Here is a 21185-nt window from a genome sequence, read left to right on the forward strand (position 1 = left end):
TACCATCTTGTCTCATCGCTACAACTCCCGTACGGGCTCGGGAGAGACGAAGGTCGAAAGCCATGCGTCCTCCGAAGCACAACCCAACCAAGCCGCACTGCTTCTTTAACACAGCGCGCCTCCAACCCGGAAGCCAGCCGCACCAATGTGTCGGAGGAAACACCGTGCACCTGACCCCCTTGGTTGGCGCGCACTGCGCCCGGCCCGCCACATGAGACAAGGATATCCCTACCGGCCAAACCCTCCCTAACCCGGACGACGCTAGGCCAATTGTGCGTCGCCCCACGGACCTCCCGGGCGCGGCCGGCTGCGACAGAGCCTGGTAGCATTTCAATCAGTTACGTCACTTGCTCTGAGACTTTAAGTAGGGTTTCCCCTTGCTCTGCAAGGGCCGTGGCCTTTGTGGAGCGATGGGTAACGATGCTTCGTGGGCGACCGTTGTTGATGTGTGCAGAAGGTCCCTGGTTCGCGCCCGTGCCGTGTCGTAGCCCAATTGAGCGTCGCCCCACGGACCTCCCGGTCGCGGCAGGCTGCGACAGAGCCTGGGCGCGAACCCAGAGACTCTGGTGGCGCAGATAGCACTGCGATGCAGTGCTCTAGACCACTGCGCCACCCGGGAGGCCCTTCCTATAATACTTTTATTGTGGCACCCAGAATATGTGTTGCTCTATAGGCAAATAGGTATTCCATTTGCGTTGATTTGCATTGGAAACATTTATTTGACCTTAGAACATATATATATTTTTACAAATGTAATGCAAATGCAACTTAAATATATACAAATATGAATCATTGTTAATGTTTAGACAATAGTTGTTCATATATCATGAATAAATACAAGTTTTTCACTTTATATAATATTACGTGGGGGACTTTTATTTTGAAAGTTTCTTAAATTCCGCAACACGGAAGTACTTTTAATTTTTTTGTGTTGCTGAGGACAAGCTGGTGACTCCTCGTTACAGGGCGGCAGCTTCGAGCGCACATGGACGACTACAAAAGGGTTGTGTTTCAGCTCGCAAAGCGGTTCACAAATATATTCAGAACACACTATGCAGCCGGTCTGTATACCTCAGTGTTGTGTGCAGCCTGTCCGAGTGGTGAGATGCCTTTGGATATACGGCGTAAAAAACATTATTTTATTGGGTTAGGCTGAAAGGCTGTTAAATTGAGCATCCCACTGCTACTGTTCTAGATGAATGTTGGGAATATACAAGTAGACAAGGCAGTGGTTTTGGTTGGACAGTTGGAAAAACTTGCTGATGAGTGGTTGGAGGTTGGCCCTTCCGTGGTGATTAAGGTCTGTTCCTCCATGGTTATAGTTAGTTAGCTCGTAGATTTAGCAAAAGCAGAGTGGGTAGCCACTTTGTCGACGTGCACAATAGTAACTAACTAGGCACTTTTGCTAACCATGCCTGGTGGGTTCTTCTAGATTTAGCGAACTGACGTTAACTAGCTCAATCTAGTCAAGTAGCCAACAAACATTCAACACTGAAACTAAAAAGTTGATTTCCTTGCTCAAGTATGGGGATGTATTTACCGTGCCTTGGTGGACCTGGAAACGACTTGTTCACCACACCAGATCGAGTAAGTAACTTGTTACAGTAGCTAGGTTCATTATTAGCTTGGTTGCTGCCGGTAACTAGCGAGCTACACTTTATATATATTGCCAGCTGTGTATATATACACACACACACACACACACACACACACACACACACACACACACAATTGTCTATGTTTCAGGTCAACATCGTAAACAAATTGTACATATATTTGTATTACAAAATGAAACAATGTAACATAAAACAGCATAACCAATAAACAATAAGAATTATACGTTCCCATTCAGGTCTCTGCTCTTAATTTCTCATTACTTGAATATTTTTTTCCTCATTAATTTCATTTAACATTATACTTTTTTTTATTTAAATTTTCCTCCCACTCAACATGTTCTGTTTCCTTCCCAGGAGACAAGGAGACTTGAGCTGGCAGAGGCCGCTGAGAAGAGACAGAAAGAGGTATGACTGTTTTGGACAAGTTGTTATGACAACCATATACGGTAGGCTTACACTGGTACAGCCAAGGGCTGGTTTCCCGGACACAGATTAAGCCTAGTCCAGGATCGAAAAGCATTTTCCATGGAGATTCACTGTTAAATTATTCATTTTTTTTTTTCAGTCCAGGACTAGGATTAATGTGTCCAGGAAACCAGCCCTATATAGCCCACACATGGTGGTCCTGTGTGGCTCAGTTGGATTAGGGTGTGGTGAGGTTGTGGGGTCAGTTCCCACAGGGATCCTGTACACCACTGTACCATGAGTCATTTAGCTGGGATGAGTGTCTTCTAAGTGGCGTACTGTAGACAACCACTGAACAGTCAGTAGAGCTGGGCGATACAGACAGAAATCCATATTGTGATAAATTGCCTGAATTTATGCGATAACATTTAATGTGCACCATTTGTACAAAAAAAAAAAATCCTTTAAACTACTACTACTACTAGTTGTATGGTTGTAGCCATCTATTGTTCCATGAACAATCAGTCATATTAAAAAACATATTTAATTTCAAAACACATTTCTCTAGTTATGAGCTACTTATCGTAATGAACGATATCTGCCAAAATGCCTGTGATAAGTGATCGGTATGGTTTATTTGTCCCAACTCTACCAGTTCATCTCAGCAGCCAGCCACTCTCCCAGTCTTGTTATTCGTATAGAAGAGCTTCCTGAGACAGAGTGGGGTCTGCTGGGAGAAGAGAGAAGGCATCTCATTACCTTTCCCTTTTTACACTATCGTGTTAACTGACCGAAAACCCCTACTGCGCTGGCTCCAACCCCTTCCCAGTACGGTTCCAGCAGCTACAGATGTAGGATCTTAATGTGATCACCCAGAACTTGCTGTATATTTGAGATTTAAAAAGTCTTCTGAAGTTTGTAATTTCCACTGTGATATTTCAGACTCGATTTTCCCCTTACGAAAAATGTATCAACTCCTACAAAAAAAAAAAATCAATTTAATTATAATACACATAATAATTCACTTTTTCTGTTGCTGCGTGATAATGTTCAGGCTGTAGCAAACTGGCTCAAATTTAGATCCTACATCTGTACGGTAGATGTGCCGTGTAACCAGGTCAGCACACTGCAGCTCGGCTTGATTTCGGCTCTGTAGTGTGAAAAGGTTAGCCGAATATAACGAGCCTTGAACCAAGAAATCCAATCTAGAAATTCAATCTATGGTGTTTTGTACCCTTTGTTGCAAGGCTACTAAAGTCTCTTCAATCATAATGTTTAGTAGCTCCTCATAAGACTGGTGGGTATTTTTTATTTTTTACTGTTATACAGAAATTCTTCAGTCAAAGCCAATTGTATCCAACCCATAAAACATGTGGTCCTACTAAAGCATCGAGGTGAGTATGAAGACCGTGTTCTTAGCTCCATGTTTTGACTCGGCTGGTATTTCCTCCCACCACCCACACCACCCACCTCTCACTTCTGGTGCTGCACACTTTGTCATTCTGTCTTAACTTTATTTTAAACGTTCCTTACCCTGGTTCCAGATCTGTTTGTGCTGTCCAATGGTTATTGTCACTCCGTTGACCACAGGAGTTGGCAAGACGGCACAAACAGATCTGGAACCAGGCTATATGCTTTCCCCGACACAACAACACTATATACTGGAACTTAATGCCTCTAACAGATCTGGAACCAGGCTATATGCTTTTCCCCGACACAACAACACTATATACTGGAACTTAATGCCTCTTACAGATCTGGAACCAGGCTATATGCTTTTCCCCGACACAACAACACTATATACTGGAACTTAATGCCTCTAACAGATCTGGGACCAGGCCTCTTGCCACATTGGAGGGCATATAATCCAGCATGTGTCAAACAGCTGGCAACTGGGTTCCCACTAGATAGCACAGCCACAAAGTCAAAATGGGCTAAATTGTAAAATTAATTGAAGGGAGAAAAAAAATCTAATTTTTGTTGTCTTAATTTAAGGTAAGGCATAAGGTTAGCAGTGTGGTTATGGTTAGGTTTAAAATAATATTTTTAGATAAATTGTAGAAATACGTGGTGTTTATGACTTTGTGGCTGTGGTAACTAGTAACAACCTGGCAATGGCTATGTCTGCATGAACTGTACTGAATGTCTCTCAGGAAGTCTGACAACTGGCTGCCCTGCTCAATGGCGAGCACTATCCTCTTTCAGGAAGTCTGACAACTGGCTGCCCTGCCCAATGGCGAGCACTATCCTCTTTCAGGAAGCCTGACAACTGGCTGCCCTGCCCAATGGCGAGCACTATCCTCTTTCAGGAAGCCTGACAACTGGCTGCCCTGCTCAATGGCGAGCACTATCCTCTTTCAGGAAGCCTGACAACTGGCTGCCCTGCTCAATGGCGAGCACTATCCTCTTTCAGGAAGCCTGACAACTGGCTGCCCTGCTCAATGGCGAGCACTATCCTCTTTCAGGAAGTCTGACAACTGGCTGCCCTGCCCAATGGCGAGCACTATCCTCTTTCAGTAAGCTCAGTTTGATTTGCAACCTAGCGTTTAACCGTACAAATAGAATTACGTTCAACATAATATTTCTAGTCAGATCATGACATGCACATGTAGGCCTGTATTCTAGTAAAACTCTTGTCTGTAAATTCTCTCAATTATGCGAGACCCATTTCTGAAAAGATCGATGAAGTGAACTGAAGACGATGAATTAACTCGTTTCAACTGAACACATGATAAGAGACGTTAGACTTGTAACAGTGTAGTCAACACTATGGGCCCTTGTCTAAAGTAGTGCACTATATAGGGAATAGAGTTCTATAGGGCCCTGGTCTAAAGTAGTGCACTATATATAGGGTTCTATAGGGCCCTGGTCTAAAGTAGTGCACTATATAGGGAATAGGGTTCTATAGGGCCCTGGTATAAAGTAGTGCACTATATATAGGGTTCTATAGGGCCCTGGTCTAAAGTAGTGCACTATATATAGGGTTCTATAGGGCCCTGGTCTAAAGTAGTGCACTATATAGGGAATAGGGTTCTATAGGGCCCTGGTATAAAGTAGTGCACTATATATAGGGTTCTATAGGGCCCTGGTCTAAAGTAGTGCACTATATAGGGAATAGGGTTCTATAGGATCCTGGTCTAAAGTAGTGCACTATATATGGAATAGGGTTCTATAGGGCTCTGGTCTAAAGTAGTGCACTATATAGGGAATAGGGTTCTATAAGGCTCTGGTCTAAAGTAGTGCACTATATAGGGAATAGGGTTCCAGTGGGGACAGAGCCATGTGTCTGTAGCTGCCATTCTGACCTCTCATCTCCTCTTAGACAACCTACAGGGGTGTCAAAAACCCCCAAGCAGTTGAGAGAAATAAAAAGAATAAGGAGATGGAGAAACAAGAGATGAGACCGTCTCCGCCTGGAGGAGAAGGAGGAGGAGGGATGAAGGTTAGTCCTCATATTTTCAACACAGATTATGTCATGTCACAGTCTGCCTGCAACTTCAGGAGGTAAGTCTCTTAACGAATCAGCACACCTTTGAGAAAGGCAAGACGGCCTAACCTTGTATTCTTTGCTGGCTTATATATATTCCTTTTTAAATAATGAATGAATCATATAGGTCATTTGTTTTGAGCTAGAATAGTTAAAGGATGTAGCCCAAAACATAAAGGCGTTTTAATGTCTCCGACTACATGAATGACTGAATCTGCTTTATTTATGCCACATCCCACTTGTTGTTCGAATGTTTCCTGTTTCTCTCAACAGGTCATTTATTTGTCTACGAGGATGCTTTTCCCCTTTTTGAGGAGATGCGTGAGCTGTGTCTATTCCATCCTTTAATACCATGTTTTCTTCTGTTTTGTAGTGGCAGGTAGGCTAAAGATAGACATGGAGAGATCCTGGAAGTCTCAATGTAGACTGAGGTTCAGCTAACAACATGAAGATGGTACCAGTTGACTTAAAGGCTTTTTTTTTTGAATATCAGCCCTTATACTAGATTTTTTATTTTTAAATGCAAGCTTTTTTTAGAGGCGATTGTGTGTCTGCATCTCTCAACTTCGTAGGATAGTTTGCCGGGCTTCGACGCTGGTAAAATAAATAAATAAAAGATTCTGCTGCCCAATGTTGGCCGTGTGAATCACAGGACATGCCTCCCTTAATGCCAAGATATACAAGAGAATATGCAAGCCAGCCAATGGAGCTTTGGAACAGACAGGGTGGCGTAGCTATGAATAGAATATAAACACTCAGAGGAAATATGCTCTCACACTACATCGATAAACTGTACCAGGCGTCTTGCAGTGAACTCTCTCTCTTTGTGTTCTCTTTGTCCTCTCGCCTTTCTTTCTCTCAGCCATTTCCACTTTGCCAGCTTTAACACCATGGCGCTTACTTCTTTTGCAATTGTTTCAGACATTTTGAACTTTGAGGAATATTCTTGTGATCTATTTACTGTATAGTATATTTTCCTTCTAAAATTATTTTATGCAACAAAGTCCTTTTTACTGTTCAAAATAGGCCTAGATGATTCAAATGTCATTTTCTATTGTAGATCAGTGTGAAAAGAACTACGTTTCCCATAGCTACTGATGAACCACATGTGAACGTTTTAGAGTTCCCGCACCAGAACTATTCAGTTGACTTTTCTATTGTAGATCAGTGTGAAAAGAACTACGTTTCCCATAGCTACTGATGAATGTTTTAGAGTTCCCGCACCAGCACTATTCAGTTGACTTCACTTTAGTGTTTGATTTTCATATGTCTGTGCAATATAAGTTATTTGCTACACGTTGTATTGGTTTGTAATGTATGAAGAAAATGCTATATTTTAAATGAGGTAAGAGGTTTGAGTCGTGAAAGCCTGATGAAAGTGTTTTTTTATGCATGAATATTTCTTCTTTTTTTCCTCTCATTTCAACCTGTTCAGTAATATTGTTGTCATGACAATGTTCCAGGAATTATTTTATCCAAACATACACCGGTGTCACAATGTTCTTTCTTGGGTATGCAGTCTGTTGTCAGGATGGTAATAGGACTACCGTTATTCACCAGGTTTCAGTCCATTTCAGTTCAGGAAGTACACTGAAATTACAATTATCTGCAATGCTTTTCAATGAGGAACATTTTTTTTGGATTTACTTTCTGAATTGAAATAGAATTGACCCCAACCCTGTCATCCACTGGGGCGTACCTGTCCACGATGATAACTGCAGATCTGTCATCCACTGGGGCGTACCTGTCCACGATGATAACTCTGCAGATCTGTCACCCACTGGGGCGTACCTGTCCACGATGATAACTCTGCAGATCTGTCATCCACTGGGGCGTACCTGTCCACGATGATAACTCTGCAGATCTGTCATCCACTGGGGCGTACCTGTCCACGATGATAACTCTGCAGATCTGTCATCCACTGGGGCGTACCTGTCCACGATGATAACTCTGCAGATCTGTCATCCACTGGGGCGTACCTGTCCACGATGATAGCTCTGCAGATCTCAGAAGGAAATGGGAAGAGAGCCTGAACCAGCAGGTGTTATTGTGCACTTGGAAGTATTGCATTTATACCTGCCTTGCTTTTTATACTTGAGGTTTCTTCTTCCTATACCCACCTAGTGCTTCAAAGGCTCTTGCCACTTTGAGGTGCATGAAGTCACGCCAATGTCATTTTGTTGAAATAAAGTTGTCAGATGACTGTTGTTTATGACCTTTTGACCTGGGGCAATTGTGCACCGCCTTATGGGACTCCCGATCACGGCCGGTTGTGATACAGCCCAGGATCGAACCAGGGTCTGTAGTGATGCCTCTAGCACTGAGGTGCAGTGCCTTAGACCGCTGAGCATAACAATGTGTTTATAAATAATGTAAAATAATAAACAATTTGTCACACACTGGAAAGGTGCAGTTTACAGGGTCAGCCATAGTACAACACTCCTGGAGCAAATTAGGGTTATAAGTGCCTTGCGCAAGGGCACATTAACAGATTATTCACCTTGTCGGCTCGGGTATTCAAACCGTCAACCTTTCGGTTACTGGCCCAACACTAACCACTAGGCTACCTGCCACCCTTTATGATTGACACACAAATCAAATCAGAGTTAATTGGTCACGTACACAGATATATATATATAAAAAAAGATGCTTTTATCTTGCTCCAACAGTGCAGTAATACACATATAAACCAAAAAGTAATAGAAAGATATTAAGAAATATCAGAACGAGCAATGTCATAGTCCGGAATATACAGTGTGTGTACACTACTTGTCAAAAGTTTTAGAACACCTACTCATTCAATGATTTTTCTTTATTTTTACTATTTCTACTGGCCTCTTTCTAGAGCTCCGACTTCCCGATTCATCTCGAAAGCACCATAATAGCTCAGAAATGACAGGCTACTTTGACACTGACAAACTGAGATGAATGAAAACCACCTCTTCTTGAGTCCATCAATAGCCAACGCCTAGTTGTGTGGAGACTATAGGAAATTATAGTCCTAAAAATGCTTTCCAGTTTCACTGATTCACCCAAAGATGTGCGGCTCACTCACTGGTGATGGCCTATGCGCGCGTCCCCGACTGTAGACTATGCCTTGTATTGTACACTCCAATAGGCTATTTATCCTCTGTGGCAAACGTTTAGGCGTTCTCATGGTGTAGTAGGCTATTCTGAATTATTAAATGTATTTCTGAACAGACAGCAGTAACTCTATAACTTTGGCACATTTATTTCAATTTCTCATGCGTGCTTCAGCTCCTCCAGAACCCTTCGTATGATTCTATAAGGGGAATGATGAAGTGCGACGCTGGAGAGATGAGAGTTGCAGGCTCATGTCTATCAGAGCAGAGAGAGATTTTAGAAAGGGAATCTCATTCTAGTTTGGTGAGAGATACAGGGGGGGGGGGGGGGATTAAGGATGAGGCAACTCAAATGAACTTTGTTCGTGTTTATTAGAACTTTACATTGTAAAAAGTGACACTTATTTTTCATGCCACGAGAGGTACCAGATCCGGCCAAATAGGGTCCGGAACGAAACAGTCCAAAACGTAGAGGTGCCGGATCTTGTCCCGACAGGATTCGGCTCAAATTAAGCACTTGAACTTGTGTTCCTCCACCTTTCCTTAGCTCTGTTGTGGATTGTGTTTCTGTACGCCAATGGAAAGTCGACAAAACAAAGAGCAAACCAGCCATGTATTGAATACATGGAATTGGATTGGGATGGTACTGATGAATGAATCAGGCACACAATCTGCTTATTTTTGAAATATCGTTTTGAAATCAGGTATCAAATTTGATTTGTAATATTGGTTGGTGAAATATGCTTAAAATGAGTCATTTCCCATAATTCTGTACCTTTGGATAGTTGCACTTCCAATTTTGATCATCATGATTTTAGTGACTGCAAAGAAAATGTATAGATCTACTGGGATTTTTAAAATACAAAACTAACTTCCTGTTTTGTCCGCTTGGACACAAGAGACAAGTATAGTCGCGTTAATCTTTTTTGTTGTTGCAAGCAGTCGTGTTATTTTGATGAATGTATTTATGTTTTAAAAAGACAACTACATTTTGAAAATCCATTTCCTTTTTTGCAACAGCTCTGTAGGTCTAACACAGTCTCACATTCAATTCGCGCATATATGTACAAAATTTATTTCAGCAGATTTCGTGCGTTTTTGTGCATTTTTGGGGTGTTTTGGGGTGGTTCAATTCGTTTGAAAATACACGAATTTCTGTGCTACTTAATTCGTGCGAAAAGACACGAATGTAACCAGTAGGCGACACAAGCCTTTGCAACAACCATATAGACGCGATAATTTATATTTCATTTTTGTTCTTCTTAATGGCTAATTCAACGTCATGAATATACAGACATTTTGTCTTTGTTTAACCATGTTTTAAAATGTGTCTTTTTTCTGCCTCTATGTACTGTTTTAGACTTGCTGAACACAATTTTTGAGAAAAGACGCACATTTACGTGCGACTTAATTCGTGGGAAATATTGTTTTATTAATGCCAATGCTGTTTTCTGTGCTTGATTTCGCGTAAGACTTTGGATACTGGTGCACTTGTAATCAGAACGCCTTTTTTTCATGTAGGCAACCATACACGATTTTATTCATAACATTTTAGAAATGTATTTAGTCTCCCACTCCACTCTTCATGGAGTGGAGTGGGAGACTAAACCATACATTTATTTGCTGCAGACAAGATGATATTCAACAGGTAGGCATTTTGAAACCGTTCAGAGATTACTCAAAGTAATGGCACTCTTTGGGATCTTTGCCAGGGAACATTGAAATACATTATCAATGGCAAATACTGTTTTCTATGCTTGATTTCACTTAATATTTTTTGGTGTTGCGCTCATTGCAGTCGGAAAACATGTTGGCCGATCAAAACCCTTGCGGGTTTCTCTCCCCGTGTCGTACGAGAAAATAACGGAAAACTGACCCAAGATCAGTACTGTACATATGCAACTTCAACCCCATGTAATGCGGAGCGCGTTCCAGCTCGTCAACACAATCGGCTGCAGGGGAGGTTACTTTCTGTGTTGTTCAGTTTATATAAGAATATCAAATTAAATGAATCTTAGAAACGCTTTTCCAGGCAGTTTGAATGTATATTCTTATTCTGTGCAGAATCTGTGTAATTTGACCTACAACACAAATGCGCACCATGACTTCAACAAAGAAGACAACTTGGAACGTACCCGATCCTCCCAAGCGATCATTCTCTTTCCCGGTAAGTGAAGGATGCAAATAAACCATGTGGTTGTAATCGATAGTATGTAATGTTATGGAGATTGATTTTAACGACATTTTTCAAACCACTATGCATTTTCACTGATCTGTCAAGGTTTTCAATCAAAATCTTAGCTATAGGCCTACTCAACAGTTCAGCTAGCTGTCTTTAGCTAGCTAGCGAGCTAGGCTACAGTCTATGGAGTTCAATGGTGGGCGCAGGGTTTTGTTCTGGGCAACATCTACACACCTGATTAAACTAGTTTGAGTGGTTAATTACTTTAATCCACATGTGTCAAACTCCTACCATGGGAGGTCTGAGTGTCGGTAGGTTTTTGCTCCACCCTTGATTGATAAATGAAGGTCACAAATGACTAAGGAACTCCCCTCACCTGGTTAGGTTGTCCAGGTGTTCATTGACATGAAAAACCAAAAACCAGCAGACACTTGGCCCTCTGTGGAATGAGTTTGACACCCCTGCCTATTAGAGCTAGTTCAACTTGTCTATGCAAAGTCTTTCTAAATTAGACAGTTTTAGATCTTGTGGAGAAAACAATTCCAAACAATGGATGAATTGGGACCACCAGACAGCAATGCTCCCATATACAGTGAATGGTCATCTTGTTATCCATCATTCACATTCTTTACATTTTTGTACACCACCTGTATTTTTTGTGCTATAATCCACTTACTAATTAAGTACATTTTAATGCTGAGTTACATTTTTTTATTAAAATAAGTATCCTACATATACAGCTGTGAAATAAAATTCTAAACTTGTTCTATTCTGTTTACTTTGCAGCTCCAAATAAAGACCCTTCACACCTACCACCCTTCTATTCAGACAACTCACACCTACGGCTGACACCTTTAGTCTCTCTATCTCTCTCTTTCTTTCTATACATCCTCTTTGTACAGATCTCTTGATCTATCCATCTGGCTGCATTTTAAGTAAGTGGAAACTTTTTCTCTTTTAATTCAGCTTTCTTCCCATTTCTTGTGTTTTCAAAAACAAACCAGGTTGTAGTTTTAAAATGCCAACCAACTGGAGGAGATTATTCAAAAATTGTATCTTAAAATAAGCAACCAAATCCCACTGGCCCAAGTATTGTTTAATCTGTCAACTAACGACACTCATTGCACTGTGCACCTGAGGCTATGGCTGGTAGCCTACATCTAGGTTACAATAGTAGTCAACAGTTAGTATGACACATTACGTTACAGTGTGGCATGTTAAAGCCTCAGGCTTAGTTTTATTACTAGGCGTGGTCCATTATCAGATCTGACCCATATGATTGAGTCATTGAAACCCATGTCACCTTCAAACACACACACAGCACTTCTTTAGTGGGTTTGAGAAGGGTCAGGGCTTGATGTTTAATGTGAACTCAACGTCAGATCCTTAGTTGGCCAAACTCTCTTTATTAATTGCTATTGTTAGTATAGTTTTTTTCTCACAATCTGTAGTTATCCTTGTCAATTCAAGCCCATTGCCAGAGTGGACCTCCCTGGTGCATTCCATCAGTCAAAGTGATGTGTATAGGGCTATTCTTTCTGACACTTTCATATCCACCTTTCATTCAGAATGGCTCCTGGCTCCAGCCGTAAGCTGTGTCCTAGCTGTAAAACACCAATAGGAGTAGCCTCAAAGAAGTGCAAGTTCTGTGGTGCATTAATACAGCTGAAGGTGAAGTTAGAGGCCCAGAAAATGAAGGCTACTGATGAATGGGCAACTAAGACTATTAAATATGGAAGATTTGCAACCTTGATTAATGCAGCAAACAAGCTGGTAAGCTTTATTATGTTTTCCTCTAAAAATATTTATGCATTTCTTGCTTAGGGAAATGATAGGCCCTATGCACTTATTTGTTGTTGTCATTTGACTGTAAATCTAAATGTCATTATTTGACTGATATTTGTTGTGTTTCTGGAAGTTATTTTGTCATCAATGATCCCAGGTACATAGGTTCCACAAGTTAGGAGTGTACCCCCTGCTACTCCTCAGCAAGAGGAAGAAGGGTAACATTTTGTCGTCAACTGCACTGTGTCCTCACAGTGGTATGATGAACCAGACCTCAATGGCATCAATCCAACGGTTGTATGAGGCAATTGTGAAAGGTATTTGGACAGAAATATGTATGTTTGTCTACTTTAAGACCCTATCCCTCAACCACCACATCCATCAGACTGTAAAAAACTAATTATTCCACTTAGGCGAATTCGCCAAAGTCAGCCCCTCCCTCTCCTGTCCTGCCGGCCGGAACTCCCATCCATGCTTTCTTCTTGTCCTGAATAGACTATTGCAACTCTACTCCCCGGCACGAACACAGACTCCCTCCATAAGCTCCAAATGGTTCAAAACTCAGCAGCCCGTCTTCTAACCCACTAAATCATCCTGGCAGCCCATCTTCTAACCCACTAAATCATCCTGGCAGCCCATTTTCTAACCCACTAAATCATCCTGGCAGCCCATCTTCTAACCCACTAAATCATCCTGGCAGCCCATCTTCTAACCCACTAAATCATCCTGGCAGCATATCACCCGCATCCTCTGTGAACTCCGCTGGCTCCCTGTCTCCCACCGCATTAATTACAAGATCCTCCTGACCTAAAAACATCTCCCCCCACCTTGCTACCCCCATCCTCTCTGACCTTCTCTCCTATCAGCCCTCATGCTCTCTCCCCTCAACCACAGTTGGCCACCTTGTCATCCCCAGGTCCAAGCTCCAGAGTTTCAGTGACAGGGTCTTCTCCAGGGTCTTCTCCAGGGTTGCTCCATGTGGCTTCATGTCTAGAAGAGTGGCGAGTTCTGGACAATGAAGGGCAACTTTGGTCAGGTATGGCCAAAATTTGCAGATCACATCCGTACACATGAATTGTATGTTCCTGCTGCCAGACAATTCCTTCTGCAAGAACAGTGGGTACGCAAATATCTCTCCACGCATCATGTTGAGGCTCCTTAGAAGTATTCCGTGGCGGCAGACGGCAACTTCCAGTCCCTCTTCATCAAGTTTGTTGTTTGTTTTCCTTGACGACTCTTTAGCTGCTGTCCACTGGGATGCTCCACATACCCCTTTTCCATAACCCTAGGCAAGGGAGTAGAAGAGTATAGGTAGAAATAATGTTTTGGGGGGGGAAGTGTTAACGGGACAGTGGTTAGGTTTTTAAAATCTAGCTGAGGGCGCTGAGCTACCCCCTGTGTTCCCTACAATGGAGATCAGAAGTTGGAAATTGACTGTCAAAAAGAGGCACTTGTAAAGTGTATTGCATTTCTGAACAGAGGGAGTGGTGTAACGACCCTGGACTTGAAGAGAGAGGATTACCATCTCTCCAAAATTATATGTTTTTATTGGAATAGTGTATAACGAGTCTGCCTTTGAGTCAGATGGCCCGAGGCCAGTCCTATTTCACAGATTAGACGATACACAGGAAACGTACATGTTTAGTCTTTGTATGGACATAGTTGACAAAGTCAGACACATCCTCATCCTTGCAGATAAATAAGCCATCAAAGAATCCTTTGTCATCAGTCCTTGAAAGGATAAGTGAAAAACATTAAATAAGTGACATGAAATAGCAATCAACCTCAGTAACTGATTGTGGGACACTTGACAATGTTGATAATTCATTTCATTACAAACTCAAAACATTTAAGCTAAGAATGACCTCAACTGCATTTGAAAACATTCACACTGGACAAAGAAAAGGCAAACCTTGTTTGGATTGTTTAAATGATATAGAGTACGGTGTTATTTGATAAATTAAGAATAGTTTTACATACCCTTTTTTGAATCGATACAGCTTCTTGTTCCCGTCCACTGACACTGCAAGCATGCTGGGTGAACAGGCTGGGCAGTCAAAGTACTGTATATCACAGACCTGATCAATTTCAGAGCGGCAGTACGTCCACTCAAAGAAGCTTTTTTGAAAAGTGTCCCCACATATCATTCCGTTCTGGTAAGGGAAAAATACATATAGAAAATATATTAAATAACTTACAACAATAGTATAAACAAAACATACTATAATTCACTATGGCTGACTGGATTTGAGTTATAGTAGGGCCAGTACATAGTGTTGACAGCAAAGCAGGTGAAAGTCAATGCAAAAGTAAGACGAGTATTTATGTTGTAAAGAGCAGAAATATTGGATGCAAGAGGGGCACAGATAAGGGGCATGGCAGGACAGTGGTGCAGGAGGCTAACACATACTGTAGCAAGAGTGGCACAGATAAGGGGCATGGCAGGACAGTGGTGCAGGAGGCTAACACATACTGTAGCAAGAGTGGCACAGATAAGGGGCATGGCAGGACAGTGGTGCAGGAGGCTAACACATACTGTAGCAAGAGACCTGAAGTTTTAACATAGTTATAGTACTGGGAATAAAGTTATGTTACACAAAGTGTTGTAACAAAATGTAACATAGTTAACCTGAAGTCATACATTGGTAAAGCTGAGTATAATTGATTGTTACCCTGCCAAAGTAGTCAGTTCGCTGCTCCAAAATCCGCATAAACGCCAGACGGGACATTCCTGGGGCTGACACTTTCAGCTCCTCAAAAGAGCTGAACAGATCTACCTGGTATATGGTGTCACAGTTGACAGTGGCAGGCCAGTACCCATTCTTTATCAGATCTGCCAAGTTTGCTGTCCAGGTGCTAAGACAAGTTGTGCAGGTAAGCACAGGCACTGTGACATTGTAGCAACCTTGAGGGAAAAAATGTAGTCTGAATTAATGTTTTTTTACATTGCTACATCACTGTTTGGTTCTTGTAGATATTGCACATACCATTTATTCCTACGAGGATGATATGTTTCCCAGGGCCAACATGGATGGTGCTTGTCAGGCAACCACATATCACCTCTGGTACATCCAATGGTAAGAAACAATCTAGGGACAATATTTATATACAACAATAAACAACAATACATTTGAACTTTGATATAATACAATCAGCCGCAATTTCTTTTTAAACACACCCTGTTCATGAAGTGCATATTTCCCATCACTGGAGGGATATGGCTGTAGTTGGAGGAAGGGGCGTGTAGAACCCCTCGATCATGGACTCTCTGTTGTGCAGGGGGAACTTTGCATGTGTAGAGACATCGCAGTCTTCGCAGTAAAGCTGTTTCGGCAGACAGTCTCTACATCGCAGAATAGCCCTTTTCACATTGCATGACTGACAGATCTTCTGAGAAGCATGCTCTGCAGCCAGCAGAGAATCTACAATCTCAGGCCTGGACTCCCTCCACCTATCCTGTGAGAGTTCCTTCCTCACACTCCAACTGTGTGATGCACCAGGCACAGCAGGATTTGAACACTCAGGGTCTTCTAAGTCAGCTAGGAGGATGTTAATTTCTCTATGAAGTATTGCTTTTTTGAAAACACAAAAATGGGAAAATGATTCAATTAAGAATATGATATAATTTATATATTAAAATGAACATAGGGCTGTAAGTGGGTGACAGCAAATATATCTCTGCAAAATCTATGGTGTGACAAGCCAAAAACCTCAGCTTTGATTCTACAGTAAATTCAATTACAGGGCAGACCAAAATGTTGAGTAAAGTCTAAATTGGAATATCAAACAATAGAACTTGATCCCATCGTCAAATAGAAATTCTGAATGTTCTTAAAACAGCAACAACACACTGAGTACAAAACATTCTCTTTGCCTGACAGACTGACCAGGTCAAAGCTATGATCCCTTATTGATGTCACCTATTAAATCCACTTCAGTGTAGACAAAGGGGAGGAGACAGATTAAAGGAGGATGTTTAAGCCTTGAGACAATTGAGACATGGATTGTGTATGTGTGCCATTCAGAAGGTGACTGGGCAAGACAAAATATTTAAGTGCCTTTGAAAGGGGTATGGTAGTAGGTGCCAGGTCAAACGGTTTGTGTCAAGAACTGCAACGCTGCTGGGTTTTTCACGATCCACATTTACCCGTGTGTATAAAGAATGGTAAACCACCCAAAGGACATCCAGCCAAATTGACACAACTGTGGGAAAAATTTGAGTCAACATGGGCCAGCATCCCTGTGGAACGCTTTCGACACCTTGTAGAGTCCATGCCCTGACGAATTGAGGCTGTTCTGAGGGCAAAAGGGAGTGCAACTCAATATTAGGAATATTTTGTACACTCAGTGTATTTTGACTACAGAGTAAACTCTCCTCAAAGGCAAATGATTCCAGCTTCCACAATTACAGACAGTGGTTACAAAAGGAACGAGACTGTGTAAACATTCCAATAGTGGATTTGAATGAATTCAACTAAGAATAATTCCATAATGTGGAATGGCAGATTGCTTCATATTAAAGGAAATGTGGAGGAAAAAGCTCTGCCAGGATGTTGTTATTGCACTCCCCTACAGAAGTATTTGGACAGTGATGCTAAAATGTTGAATTTGTCTCTACACTCCAGCATTTTAATTTGCTTTGTCGAGAAGCTACCTGCAAGTAAGCATTTCGTTGGATTGTGTTACCATCAGTATCCTGTACATACGACCAATACAACTTGCAACTAGACATATAAAGTGCCTTCATTTCGATACGGAAAATCAGAAAAGTCTAAAAATACCCTGAAATAAAAGGGGACATTCTGTACTGTAACCTCATATCAAACATTTGATCTCAAATCCGAAATTCTGGAGAGACATTTAAAAATGTTGCATCACTGTCAAAATAAAGATGTAGTGCAGTATAATTCAGTAACACCAAGATGACCCCAATTTTGAAAGTAAAACAATTTAAACATACATATTTCTTCATCAATGTTTAAAACTGGAGTGGATTCCAATCCACTGGTACTCGTCTCTAAAATAAGATATGCAAAAAAGGAAAGGGTTAGAATTAAAAACATTCAGAAGTTGATAAAGCCATTTTTGGATTTATATTAATGCTATATGGTTAAAACTATTATTTTAATAACATTGATGGTAAGTTATTGCAATAATAGCTCTCTCAATAAATTCAAGTGGTTACATTTCGCCAACCCCATCACTCAGCTTTTAACCAAAACAGGGGATGGGGAGTGTGCTTTGTTATTGTTTCAACTACCAATTACAGATTTAATAAAAATACAATAAATGAATTACAAGGCCACTGAATAACAAGGAATTGTATAGATTAATATATTCAATCGCTCATCAATAATACCTGATTCTTCCTCAGTGACTGGCCCTAAATGTTGCACTAGTCTGGCTCTTGATGTACTTGCCCTTGGAGCTGAAATATTTGGTAATAAAAAGGTTTCAATTCTAAAGATTTGCTGGAATTCTGACTCTCCTTTCGTTAAATATGTATTTTCATCAGAGACAACAGTTAGGGAAAGGGAAAGGTGGGATCAGACCTGCATGTAATATATTATGTGCTGTGGGTAGATGGTACTAGACCGGCCTATGGCACAGCAACAAAAGTTTGATATACTATGATACAGTATGTTTGAAAGGAAAAAGTCAGATCAGGGATCAATAAAATTAGACACCTAGACGGGATGAAACTTACCAAAAGAAGTGGATGTAGTTGCCTTCCTGGTTTGAGGAACAATCTGTCCTCTCACATCCCTTTGTATCCATCTGAACCTAATCCCTGGAGGCTTGTTTGTCTTTTTCTTCTTATTTTCCTAAAAAGTGCATTTCAATTATCATGGATGGCCCACTAATAAAATTCTCCCACAAGCATGGCTCGCTTGTGCACATATGGAGCACAAGCAATCATTTTATTTCCACATAAGGTGAAGTGATTTGTCAGCTGAGGAAAGGCACCTGCAGTAGACCCATGTTCTGGCTCACTCACACTGCTAACATGTGTAGAAGTTCACAAGGATGCTAATTAGTGCACCCTTGTGCCTCATGCTCAATGGGCAACATCATTGATGCCCGTGTTCAGATCATATCACGGAGTCTACGTTTAAATTCACATTTGTGCCATGTGGGTTCTACTTTGACAAACAAAAAGCAATGATAAATCATAACGCTGTGGTGCTGGGGTTGTGTTGGGAATATTTATGCACGTATGGGAGCTGTAGGGGTTACATTACTGGTAATGTACGACTTGTTACATTACCCGTTCTGGGTTGAGCTCCTCAGCCAGCCTTTTTGCCTCGTCCAGTTGGGCTTGTGGGTCCTTCTCTCGGTTGAGCTTCTCAGCCAGTCTTTTTGCCTCTTTAATGGCCTCGTCCAGTTGGGCTTGTGGGTCCTTCTCTCGGTTGAGCTCCTCAGTCAGTCTTTTTGCCTCTTTAATGGCCTCGTCCAGTTGGGCTTGTGGGTCCTTCTCTGGGTTGAGCTCCTCAGCCAGTCTTTTTGCCTCTTTAATGGCCTCCTCCAGTTGGGCTTGTGGGTCCTTCTCTGGGTTGAGCTCCTCAGCCAGTCTTTTTTCCTCATTAATGGCCTCGTCCAGTTGGGCTTGTGGGTCCTTCTCTCGGTTGAGCTCCTCAGTCAGTCTTTTTGCCTCTTTAATGGCCTCGTCCAGTTGGGCTTGTGGGTCCTTCTCTGGGTTGAGCTCCTCAGCCAGTCTTTTTGCCTCTTTAATGGCCTCCTCCAGTTGGGCTTGTGGGTCCTTCTCTGGGTTGAGCTCCTCAGCCAGTCTTTTTTCCTCATTAATGGCCTCGTCCAGTTGGGCTTGTGGGTCCTTCTCTCGGTTGAGCTCCTCAGCAAGGCGTTCTGCCATTTTAATAGCCTCATCCAGTTGGTCTTGGGGGTCCTCAGAGCCCATACCATCTCATAAGAAACATAAAGAGAAAACTTCCAATCCTAACACATTCCTTCACATAGTAACCTCCCCCGTCTATGAGAAAAGCTGCATGTCATTGCTAGCGTGTGTGTTTTACTATGTCCTGCACGTCACTAAAGGTCTTCATCCTCCTCCACACAGACTGACTGATCTACAAATCACTTTGCATAACAAATACATATTTATTACTTGCAGATCAGTCAGTCGTCACCATTTACCAACAATGCACTATTAGTCTGTCACTTCCTTGTTCATGTTGTTCTATGGCATGTGTGCAACTCCAGTCCTTAAAGGCTACAGTGTCTACAAGTTTTGATAAATTTAGATCATTGACTAGTTAGGACCTCTCACCTGATTGTCTGTCTTAACAGGATTTCATCAACTCCTTTACGTACCTCCTAGGGTCCCTCTCTCCTTCTTCTAAGGAAAAGTCACAAGATGAATACAGATTAAGTGGCAATGTGTATTTCTTTGAAGATGCAAAGAGGAAAAAGGGGAATATATAGCCTAATGTATAGGTGGCTAAAATAATAAGTGAGAATGATATCCAAATATACGCAACTAATGCACCAAAAATATCCACACGTTCTATGTTGTGTATGCAACTTTATTCACCTTAGTTACGTAACCTTCCTTACTGGTTTAACACGTTTTTTAAACCAAACACTTTAACAAACACTAAACAAATGTGTATGCATGCTGTATTTCTGACAACAAGGGACGAACTGGCGACCTACCTGTTATCTGTCCAGGGTCCAGACATCTGGTGTGGGAGAAAAATCTATTAACAACAAGTGTGACATGACCGGATGAGGTAACTATTCTTGTTCTTCTTGTAACTTTCCGGTAGGCTAGAAGCTTTCCGGTGTTTTGCTGCTCGACACAGGTCGACGCAGGTATTGCACTTGATTTATCGTTATCGTAACAGTAGGTGCAGCCAAGTGGAAATACGAAAGGTTTCTAGCTATTTCGCACTGACGGTAATTTGAACACAATAACGTTTCTAGTGAAAAGGTGCTTACACTCAGAGCCATGTATTTACACTCAGCCACCCTAGCCTTATTACGGGTTAACGTTTTGGTAATTTTGGTTGGCCAATCAAAATGTAAGACTACAATGACTGCATACGTTCCCCCAAATGTTTTACGAAAAAAAAATGTTTTGTTATTGATGGACAATGGCAAGGCTGCCATTGTATTTTCAGTTACATTCTGGTCAATAAAAATGGTTTACACGTTTGTTTTTTAAGAAATACATGGAACTACAACCGAATAAAACACCATTAGCCATCATGCATTGCATGATTCATTCTATACTGAAGTCTGTTCAGAAAAATCGAAAACAGTACATATAGGCATAAAACCACAATGTTTTAATAGGGATTAAATAAAGAAAATATATATATAACCTCTTATGGTTATATGGTTAAAAAAAAGACAAAATATCTATATATTCATAACGTAAAATAAATAAATACAGGCGATCGCGTCTATGGTTGTTGCAACGGCTTGTGTGTCGCCTACTGGTTAAATTCGTGTCTTTTCGCACGAATTAAGTAGCACAGAAATTCGTGTATTTTCAAACGAATTGAACCACCACAAAACACCCCAAAAATGCACAAAAACGCACGAAATCTGCTGAAATAAATTTTGTACATATATGCGCGAATTGAATGTGAGGCTGGGCTGAACAA

General features: G+C 41.4%; 2 protein-coding genes across 14 annotated transcripts; one reads left to right on the forward strand and one right to left on the reverse strand.

The window, feature by feature from the left end:
- Window positions 1-903: 903 nt before the first annotated feature.
- LOC129861923 (small VCP/p97-interacting protein-like) lies at window positions 904-7715 on the forward strand. 3 transcript variants are annotated; one of them, XM_055933113.1, is made up of 4 exons: window positions 904-1587; window positions 1971-2021; window positions 3351-3415; window positions 5344-5432. In XM_055933113.1, exons 1-4 carry the CDS (start codon window positions 1525-1527, stop codon window positions 5420-5422), a joined length of 258 nt encoding a protein of 85 aa, XP_055789088.1. In that variant the 5' UTR covers window positions 904-1524; the 3' UTR covers window positions 5423-5432. The 3 variants fall into 3 exon arrangements, with proteins under 3 accessions (XP_055789088.1, XP_055789087.1, XP_055789089.1); XM_055933112.1 differs by lacking the exon at window positions 3351-3415 and adding an exon at window positions 5882-7715 and having other exon boundaries at window positions 911-1587; window positions 5344-5525; XM_055933114.1 differs by lacking the exon at window positions 3351-3415 and adding an exon at window positions 5882-7715 and having other exon boundaries at window positions 914-1587; window positions 5344-5463.
- Window positions 7716-8944: 1229 nt separating this feature from the next.
- Window positions 8945-20566, reverse strand: LOC129861926 (uncharacterized). 11 transcript variants are annotated; one of them, XM_055933124.1, is made up of 11 exons: window positions 20230-20566; window positions 19888-19909; window positions 18827-19479; window positions 18266-18383; window positions 17918-17986; window positions 17519-17575; window positions 15546-15647; window positions 15231-15463; window positions 14539-14711; window positions 14196-14289; window positions 8945-13843 (listed from the first exon to the last, which is right to left on the reverse strand). In XM_055933124.1, exons 3-11 carry the CDS (start codon window positions 19472-19474, stop codon window positions 13421-13423), a joined length of 1917 nt encoding a protein of 638 aa, XP_055789099.1. In that variant the 5' UTR covers window positions 19475-19479; window positions 19888-19909; window positions 20230-20566; the 3' UTR covers window positions 8945-13420. The 11 variants fall into 11 exon arrangements, with proteins under 11 accessions (XP_055789099.1, XP_055789101.1, XP_055789096.1 ...); XM_055933126.1 differs by having other exon boundaries at window positions 18827-19462; window positions 19844-19909; XM_055933121.1 differs by having other exon boundaries at window positions 19888-19912.
- Between the last annotated feature and the right edge of the window lie 619 nt (window positions 20567-21185).

The sequence above is a fragment of the Salvelinus fontinalis genome, chromosome 9, assembly GCF_029448725.1.
Source record: "Salvelinus fontinalis isolate EN_2023a chromosome 9, ASM2944872v1, whole genome shotgun sequence".
Lineage (NCBI taxonomy): Eukaryota > Metazoa > Chordata > Actinopteri > Salmoniformes > Salmonidae > Salvelinus > Salvelinus fontinalis.

What these genes read in the sequence shown, in the direction of transcription:
- LOC129861923 (XM_055933112.1), top strand. Translation starts at nt 1,525, where the DNA reads ATGGGGATGTATTTACCGTGCCTTGGTGGACCTGGAAACGACTTGTTC. An exon ending in TGTTCACCACACCAGATCGA is followed by an intron (nt 1,588 to 1,970) that starts GTAAGTAACTTG and finishes TTTCCTTCCCAG; the next exon opens with GAGACAAGGAGACTTGAGCT. An exon ending in CTGAGAAGAGACAGAAAGAG is followed by an intron (nt 2,022 to 5,343) that starts GTATGACTGTTT and finishes ATCTCCTCTTAG; the next exon opens with ACAACCTACAGGGGTGTCAA.
- LOC129861926 (XM_055933123.1), bottom strand. Translation starts at nt 19,474, where the DNA reads ATGGGCTCTGAGGACCCCCAAGACCAACTGGATGAGGCTATTAAAATG. An exon ending in AGGAGCTCAACCCAGAACGG is followed by an intron (nt 18,384 to 18,826) that starts GTAATGTAACAA and finishes TGCACTTTTTAG; the next exon opens with GAAAATAAGAAGAAAAAGAC. An exon ending in AGTCACTGAGGAAGAATCAG is followed by an intron (nt 17,576 to 17,917) that starts GTATTATTGATG and finishes ATCTTATTTTAG; the next exon opens with AGACGAGTACCAGTGGATTG.